The sequence below is a fragment of the Ranitomeya variabilis genome, chromosome 4, assembly GCF_051348905.1.
Source record: "Ranitomeya variabilis isolate aRanVar5 chromosome 4, aRanVar5.hap1, whole genome shotgun sequence".
Taxonomy (NCBI): domain Eukaryota; kingdom Metazoa; phylum Chordata; class Amphibia; order Anura; family Dendrobatidae; genus Ranitomeya; species Ranitomeya variabilis.
In genome coordinates, this window is record NC_135235.1 from 694,744,050 (window position 1) to 694,753,941 (window position 9,892).

The window sequence follows — 9,892 nt, forward strand, 5'->3', positions numbered from 1 at the left end:
CTCCATTTTGTAAATTATAACCCTCAATGAATTAATCTATAGGAATAGTGACTATTTTGACTCCATTGGCAGTTTCCAGATATTAGCACGCACAGTGGATGTTGGAAAATGAAAATTGCAAATATCCCAAGTTATTACCCAACACATAGTTCCCAGATTGTGCTCCAGGAGATACACATGCCGTAAAATAAGTGGTTTCTTCTCCTATAGTGATGCCAAAAGCATGGATGCTTAATGTGGTTTGAGCACAGTCTAGTTAACTGTACACTGTCATTGTCTTGGTGAATAATTAAATAATTTTGCATAACTTTCCATTTTTACAGACCATTTAAGTAGAAATGTTCAAAAATATAGAATTCAAGGATATTTTATTCTAAAATAATACTTGGTTTTATTCTTGGCAGATGACCGTACCAGGAGATCAGCAGGACAGCTGACATCTTCAATGTTTAAATCAGATGATCTTGAGATCCCACAGGATACAATTGAAGTGAATGCCATTACTCCAGATACACCACCATCCCATCACAGCAAAGATCTGTCATCTGATCTTTTGGAAAAGGTCCTGTCTTCTGATTCATTACCTACTACTAAGGAAAATCAAAGTCACAAAATAAGCATTAAAAAAGGAACTGCTCCTAAAGCAATGAAGACATCTTCATTATCAGAATATGGAAATAGTTTTCCCCTAGTACAGTCCTTTCTGAAACAACAAAACCTTCACAAAGCAAACAATGTATTTTCTTGTTCCAAGTGTGGGAGATGTTTTAACCAGAAATCAGATTTTGTCAGTCACCAGAGAATTCACACAGGGGAGAAGCCATTTTCATGTTCAGAGTGTGGAAAATGTTATATTCGGAAAGCGCAGCTTGTTAGCCACCAGAATACCCACACTGGGGTGAAGCCTTTTTCCTGTTCAGAATGTGGGAAATGTTTTAACCAGAAAGCGTATCTTGTTAGCCACCAGAAAACTCACACAGGAGAGAAGCCTTTTTCCTGTTCAGAATGTGGGAAATGTTTTACAGCAAAAAAAGTTCTTATCATACACCATAGATCTCACACAGGGGAGAAGCCATTTTCATGTTCAGAATGTGGGAAATGTTTTAACAGGAAAGAGATTCTTGATAGCCACCAGAAAACCCACACAGGGGAGAAGCCTTTTTCATGTTCAGAATGTGGGAAATGTTTTAACAGGAATACGAATCTTGTTAGCCACCAGAAAACCCACACAGGAGAGAAGCCTTTTTCATGTTCAGAATGTGGGAAATGTTTTAACAGGAAAGCGACTCTTTATAGCCACCAGAATACCCACACTGGGGAGAAGCCTTTTTCCTGTTCAGAATGTGGGAAATGTTTTAACCAAAAAGGGCATCTTGTTAGCCACCAGAAAACTCACACAGGAGAGAAGCCTTTTTCATGTTCAGAATGTGGGAAATGTTTTAACCAGAAAGCGTATCTTGTTAGCCACCAGAAAACTCACACAGGAGAGAAGCCTTTTTCCTGTTCAGAATGTGGGAAATGTTTTAAAGCAAAAAAAGATCTTATCATACACCATAGATCTCACACAGGGGAGAAGCCATTTTCATGTTCAGAATGTGGGAAATGTTTTAACAGGAAAGAGATTCTTGATAGCCACCAGAAAACCCACACAGGGGAGAAGCCTTTTTCATGTTCAGAATGTGGGAAATGTTTTACCAGGAATACGAATCTTGTTAGCCACCAGAAAACCCACACTGGGGAGAAGCCTTTTTGCTGTTCAAAATGTGGGAAATGTTTTAACAAAAAACCGCATCTTGTTAGCCACCAGAAAACTCACACAGGAGAGAAGCCTTTTTCATGTTCAGATTGTGGGAAATGTTTTAACCAGAAAGCGTATCTTGTTAGCCACCAGAAAACTCACACAGGAGAGAAGCCTTTTTCATGTTCAGAATGTGGGAAATGTTTTAACCAGAAAGCGTATCTTGTTAGCCACCAGAAAACTCACACAAGAGAGAAGCCTTTTTCCTGTTAAGAACTTTTTTTTCTGTAAAACATTTCCCACAATCTGATCATACACCATAGATCTCACACAGGGGAGAAGCCTTTTTCCTGTTCAGAATGTGGGAAATGTTTTAACCGGAAAGCACATCTTGTTACCCACCAAAGAACTCACACAGGGAAGAAGCCATTTTCATGTTCATAATGCGGAAAATGTTTTGTGAAGAAACAATCTTTCTAGCCAACAAAGAATTCACACAGGAGGGAGTGGCGGTGTAGTGGAGCTGAGAGGACATGTCCAGACAGAGCTCCTATAATCATGTCACAATCCTGACTTTGTTAAAGTGAGTTTACCTGCAAGCAGTGTAGTTCCCTGGGCTCTTGGAGGTCTCCGGCTCCTGGAGAAGTGCGGTCCGCGACTCTGGTGTGTTGGGTTCTGATTAAACTCTCATGGGACATAAGGCCTGTGGAGGAAGGTGGACATTTTCTACTGTGCGCTTGGGTGGCATGAGGCATGGAGCTGTGGACTTTGCTCCTGGAGGGACTGACGGAGCAGTGCGGCTATATCCTGGAGGTACCTGAGGGGGAAGAACGGTGTGAGCTCTGAGAAATGAGCTCAGTGCTCCCTTATTGATAATATAGCTGGTTCATCGGTTCCCGCCATTTCAAGGGTCTCTGGACTCTTGTTGCCATCCCTGCAGATGCTGCAGGTCATTCTGCTACACAGGACTTGTGCAACAGTTTCAGATTTGCCATAAAACCCAGCACTCTACCTTACTAAATACTTGGAGCTGTTTGCACTCCTCTGTATTAATGTGCCTAGACAAGTATATATGTATACTTTATAATAATACTGCTGCATCTGGAAGTAGAGAAAGAGGGAACTCTATAAATACACGTTTTCTCAACTTGCTATACTTTATATTTGTTAACCATGAATCATTTAAAATGGTCAGGGATGGCAAACAAACGAAGAGTTAGCAAGGATTGATCCATCTGATAATGCATGATCTTTCAGGAATAATCCATCACATGCTAAGACTGCGGATCAGTGTAAAAACCGCATTTCTGATAGTGAGAAGGTGGTGACCAATAGGATCTAACTCTTAAACAGTCATCCGAACAGTTAATGCAAGCCATATCTTTACCTAGAACAGTGTTCCCCAACTCCAGTCCTCAAGAGCCACCAACAGGTCGTGTTTTCAGGATTTCCTTAGTATTGCACAGGTGATGGAATTATTGCCTGTGCAGGTGATGCAATTATCCCCTGTGCAATACTAAGAAAATACTGAAAACATGACCTGTTGGTGGCTCTTGAGGACCGGAGTTGGGGAACACTGACCTAGAACATTCCTGACTGGAAAAATAGAGGATGTGCACTCTGAAGTAGGGCAAGATTTGCAAGCCATGGGGAGGCGCTTTACAGAAGTTGAATCAAGATTATCACAGAGGACAATCTTACACCTAAATTGACAAAAGAGGCTGGCTCCATAAATGCCTGGAAGCAAAATGCAGATGATCTGGAAAATAGACTGTGCCGGAATAACATTCGAATCATTGGATTACCGGAGTGTTCGGAAGGCCAGCAGCATGAGCAATTCCTTGAAGGTTGGCTAAAGGATACTTTGGGAGATGAATTCTCCTCCACATTTTCTGTGGAAAGGGCTCATAGGGTCCCTATAAAATCTCTTCCTCCAGGCAGTCTACCTAGACTCCGTCCCCTCAATAGTAAAGACAGAGATGCTATTATATGCATGGTACGACAAAAGAGTCCTATTAAGTTCAATAATACCACGATTTCAATATTCCTTGATTTCTCTATGGAACTCTAGAAACAACGGGCACAGTTTATGGAGATCAAGAAGCAGCTCAGAAGAAAGAATGTTCTATCTTCAATGATCTATTCAGCTCGACTCCGAATTGTCCATGAGGGTTCTTCCATATTTTTTTACGGATCCAGCGGAGGCAGCTGAGTGGTTCCGATCCCATATGGGATCTCATGAAAAAAAGTCCTGATATGCTTGCAGCTAATTTGGAACTCTCCTAACAATTGTATGATTTGAGCTTTTTCCACTAGCGTCCAGTTGAACAGCAATACCGGACACTGTGTTCAGTGAGGGTATTCCCTTGTTCAATCCATGATAGGAGCACAAGACTTGCAACTTTATTTTTGAATTTTATTTTGTTCTCACTTATATCAGTTCTGTTTGTTGTTTATGTAGAAGCTGCCGCCAAGAGTCTTTATATGATGCCTGTAAATTTTACCTGTGTTATAATGTATATCATATTTGGATGAGAAAACATGGCTTCTAAAATTATATGTATGACTTGGAATGTGAGGGGTCTTAAATCTCCTCTTAAGAGAGTTAAGGTATTTTAACAGATTAAGCGTTATCACCCTCATATTGTGGCTTTGGTTGAAACGCGCCTAACCAGAGATTCAGCTCGGTACATACAGAAACCATGGGTGCAATGGTTCATTCACACATCCCATACTAGTTATTCAAGGGGGTATATCATTATTGATACATAGAGACGTTAGATGGGAGGTCAAGGAGGCTCCGAAAGACCCTGAGGGATGCTTTCTTTTTGTACATGCATTGATAAATTCAAGTAGGTACCTTATATTGTGTGTTTTATAATCCTCCCCCAGCCAATGTCTCGGTTCTTCAAATGGCAATGAGCTTTGCTTTAAATTATCCGAATGCACACATTATATGCATGGGAGACTTTAATCTAGTCATGGACAATTGTCTTGACAGAATTAGGCTGGATGGTGGGACTTCTGGATGGACCCCTTCTCCATCTTCGTCTCAGCTAGCACTGGTCATAGAGGGTAGTGGGTGGCTAGATCTATGGAGGATGCGTCATCCTAAGGTGAAGGAATATACTTGTCACTCATCTACTAGACGCATTCTATACCGTATAGACTATATACTTGGATCCAGTAGTTTAGCTACGTGGGTAGATGACATAAAGCATGGTAATAAAGGGTTCTCAGATCACAGTCTAATTATACATAGACTTAGATTTGGCCAAATGAACCGTAACCGCACCCCCTCCCTCCCCTCTCATTTCTGCTGAAGACTTTGCCTATATCTTAAAGATCGATACGCTCAGAGAAAGCTTTGGCTCACAGCGCCCAATGCCGCTCTTATCTGCTTAACCCTGCTCCTCCAAAACCAGCTTCACCATGGCAGATCAGCTCTCCACCCTCCTGTCAAGATCACACCTCACCACTTGCACGCTTGACCTGCTCCCGTCCCACCTCATCCCTAATCTTGCCACGGTCTTCATCCCAACACTATCACAGCTCTTCTACCTCTCACTCACAACAATTGTCTTCCTCTCATCCTTCAAACATGCCAAGATCACACCCATCCTCAAAAAGCCCTCCCTCGACCCATCCTCTGTGTCTAGCTATTGCCCGATATCTCTTCTTCCTTATGCCTTAAAATTTATGGTACAACATGTCCATCTTGAACTGTCCTCCCACCTCTCCTCCTGCTCCCTCTTTGACCGGTTACAATCTGGCTTCCGACCCCATCACTCAACTGAAACTGCCCTAACTAAAGTCACCAGTGACCTATTAACTGCCAAGAGCAAGCGACACTACTCTGTCCTCCTTCTGGACCTGTCTTCTGCCTTTGATACTGTGGACCACTCCCTTCTGCTACAGATCTTCTCATCTCTTGACATCACAGACTCGGCCCTATCCTGGATCTCGTCATATCTGACAGACCGAACATTCAGTGTCTCCCTCCCCCACACCACCTCTTCACTCCTCCTCTTGTCTGTTGGTTTTCCTCAAGGCTCTGTTCTAGGACCCCTACTCTTCCCCAACTACACCTTCGGCCTGGGTCAAGTCATAGAATCCTACGGTATGCAGTATCATCCCCTACTCTGCCCTCTCTTTCAAGCCACATATCCAAGCCTTTGCCTCCTCCTGCCACCTCAAACTCAAATATATCTCCCGGATCTATGAATTCCTTGACCGTGACACCACAAAAACACTAGTGCATGCCCTTATCTCCCGCCTTGACTACTTTGACCTCCTACTCTCTGGCCTCCCCTCTAGCACTCTGGCACCCTTCCAATCCATCCTACACTCTGCTGCCCGACTAATATATCTGTCTCCCCACTATTAACCTGCCTATCCCCAATGCCAAGCACTTCACTGGCATCCTATTGCCCAGAGACTCCAGTTCAAAACCCTTACAATGACGTACAAAGCCATCCACAGCCTGTCTCCATACATCTGTGACATGGTTTCCCGGTACTTACCTACACGCAACCTCCGATCCTCTCAAGATCTTCTCTACTCCCCTCTCATCTCTTCTTCCCACAACCGCATCCAAGACTTCTCCCGTGCTTCCCCCATCAGACTCTCGCCTACCATAGAAACCTTCAAAAAGAACCTGAAGACTCACCTCTTCCAACAAGCCTACAGCCTGCAGTGATCCTCAACCTACTGAACTGCCGCACAACCAGCTCTACCCTCTCCTAGTGTATCCTCACCCATCCCCTGCAGACTGTGAGCCCTCGTGGGCAGGGTCCTCCCTCTTTATGTACCTGTGTGCCTTATTTTTTGCTCATGTTTAATTGTATTTGTCTATATTTGCCCCCTTTTCACATGTAAAGCGCCATGGAATAAATGACGCTATAAAAATGTATAATATATTGTGGAAGTTAAATCCATTCTGGCTAAAGCTAATAGGTTCGATTGATAGAACTATTGATCAATTAGATCATTTAATTTCATCCCACCCTGAACCCCAGAATATTAACCTATTTTGGGATACCCTCAAGGCGTACTTAAGAGGATGTTTTATGTTTTACAATTTCTTATATTAAACGGGTAACTTCACGGGAGGATGATGAGATGGAACAGCGATTGAAGGACTCAGAAGCTGCGTACATATCTAGTCAAACTAATGAAAATAGAATTGAGTGGCTGACCTCACATAGACTATATACCAAATATATGGACACCAAATCTAAACGCAAACTATTTTTTACCCGTGAATCCTACTTTGAACTGGGGAACCAGGCAAGTAAATTTTTGACTTTTTTGGTGCACCAGCATAACACGTCTAATACTAGACTCCAAATTTGAAAATTGGATGGTTCAGTGGTGACCTCGACTGATGATATACTTCATTGTTTCTTTGATTATTATAGTGCATTCTATACCTCTAGGAGTGGTCTTGGTATCCCAGAATGTTTGGATTATTTATCAGATATAAAATTCCCCATGTTCAGTCCTACTCGGCAGGCCTTTCTGGATGCTGATTTTACTATAGAGGAGATAGAAGGTGCCATTAGGATATGGCTTCCGGAAAGGCTCTTGGATCGGATGGATTCCCCATTGAATTATACAGGAAATATCGAGATATATTTGCACCACTTCTTTTAAAGATGTTTCTAGGGATCTGGGAGGGAGGATATTTGCCAGACTCCTTTTTATGAGGCAAATATTATTGTGATTCAGAAAGAAGGGAAGGACCCCCTTGAATGTGGATCTTATCGCCCCATATCGCTGATAAATGTAGATTATAAAATCTTTACTAAGGTTCTGGCCACTAGGCTGAACTCGCTTATATTGGATCTTATACTCCCAGACCAGACTGGTTTCATGCCTGGTAAAAGTACTTCTATTAATATAAGGCGGGTCCAGTCGGTGGTTCAATATAGTTCTTTGATGTCAGATAATATCTGGGCTTTGGCATCCTTGGATGCGGCTAAGGCTTTTGACTTCCTTGATTGGCCTTTCTTGTCTGCTTGTTTACAGAAATATGGTTTTGGTGCTAGATTTAAAAAAAATGGATTGGCATAATGTATGTGAAACCTAAAACTCGTATAATTATAAATCCCTCTGTATCGGAATCATTTTCTCTATCTAGTGGAACACGTCAGGGATGCCACCTCACCTCGGCCCTCTTTGCTCTTGCAATTGAGGCGTTGGCAATACGTATAAGGTCCTCTCCAAATATTAGGGGTATAAACATAGCAGATCATTTAAACACTATATCGGCTCATATGCTGATGATATGGTGATATTTATAGATGGGACGTCACAGGTGATTACTACCATAAATACATTTAGTAAATGCTCGGGGTTATACATAAATTGGGATAAGTCTGCCTTATTGCCCCTTTCTCATAGCCAATGGTCCACCTTGATATCTCGTCTCCATTTCCTATTGTGTCTCATTTTAAATACTTAAAAATTAATATATCCAAATGCAGTGACCTTGACCTACAGCTTAATATTCCTCCACTATTGGAACTGATCAAGCTTAAAGGGCCACTGTCACCCCCTCCAGCCATTATAAACTAAAAGCCACCTTGTGCAGCAGTAATGCTGCAGTCTAACAAGGTGGCTCTTTTAGTTTTTGATTCAGTTATTACCTCAATAAAGCGTTTTAAAAATTGGCCACAAATACTAGATTTTGTACCTGGAGGCGGTCCGAAGCCTCCTCTATGAATCTCCCAACTGCTGTCACTCTTCTCTTCAGGGGCGATGGTCGCCGCCCCCTAAGCGCTGTTTCTTAAATCCGGTGCCTGCGCTGTGCGTGCCTGCCTGGGGCAGGCGGTCTTCATTGTCAGTCACAGCTCAGACGCAGGGTGCCTGACTGCGCCTGTGCGGGCAGTGCGGCCACCCGGTTGCTGAATCCCCGCCCTGCACTGTTATTCATTATGCACAGTGCGGGGCTGGCATTCTTGGGCATATGCACCGCAATATACACTAATTGCCGCAATATACACTAATCCTCATCAGCGTTTGTAATGTGGCAGCCGCAAATAACAATGCTGGAAGGCGGGGGAGCAGGGGGAGCGTCCGAGATGGGGGAGCGCCTGAACAGCGCAGTGCGCATGCCCAGGAATGCCAGCCCCGCACTGTGCATAATGAATAACACAGTGCGGGGCGGGGATTCAGCAACAGGGTGGCCGCACAGGCGCAGTCAGGCACCCTGCGTCTGAGCTGTGACTGACAATGAAGACTGCGCCTGCCCCAGGCAGGCACGCACAGCGCAGGCGCCGGATTTAAGAAGAAACAGCGCGAAGGGGGCGGCGAACATCGCCCCTGAACAGAAGAGTGACGGCAGTTGGGAGATTCATAGAGGAGGCTTCGGACCGCCTCCAGGTACAAAATCTGGTATTTGTGGCCAATTTTTAAAATGCTTTATTGAGGTAATAACTGAATCAAAAATTAAGAGAGCCACCTTGTTAGACTGCAGCATTACTGCTGCACAAGGTGGCTCTTTTAGTTTATAACGGCTGGAGGGGGTGACAGTGGCCCTTTAAATTTGGCTCTTGGAGTAAACTTCCATTATCTGTAGCCGATCGTATAAATTTAATTAAGATGATTTTACTTCCTAAGTTTAGCTACTCCCTACAACCTAGTGCTGTATTGGTTCCTAAATCCTTTTCCCCAAATTTAAATTCCATGATCACGTCTTTTATATGGGGGAAAATTAGACCTAAACTTATCTACTTTGCAGAGGTCTAAACAAACGGGAGGAGCGGCATTGCTGGACTTCTTTTTATACTATTTGCCCTGGCAGGTTAAAGCTTTGGGTAAATGGATGCCTCGGAAAGTCATCTAGTCCATGCTGCAAGGGTTGATTGCCTGTTAAGTTTCCTGGAAAAAAACAAACTTAATGTCCCTCGATTATTGCCCCTACTTCAATTAGCGCGGTCAGTTTGGAAACAAATGAAAAAAGTAATTAGCTTTAAGGACATTATAGCTGAAATGCAGCTATGGAATAATAATTATTTCCCAGTGTTACTAAACCACTCATCCACTGATTTCTGGATCTTACATAATGTTTCCTTGGTAAAAGATTTATATGATCATGATGTTTTAATGTCCTTTGAACAAATACAAACTAAATATAATATCCCGAGGTTC

At 43.0% G+C, this 9,892-nt stretch overlaps 1 protein-coding gene across 1 annotated transcript in view; it reads left to right on the forward strand.

Moving 5' to 3' along the window:
• The window catches only part of LOC143767645 (uncharacterized), a 74,525-nt gene extending 66,210 nt beyond the window's left edge, over positions 1 to 8,315 (forward strand). The window contains exon 9 of the mRNA XM_077256094.1: positions 405 to 8,315. Within this exon, the coding sequence (XP_077112209.1) occupies positions 405 to 2,011 (1,607 nt within the window). The 3' untranslated portion in view covers positions 2,012 to 8,315. The remainder of the gene's footprint in view (positions 1 to 404) is intronic.
• Positions 8,316 to 9,892: the final 1,577 nt, after the last annotated feature.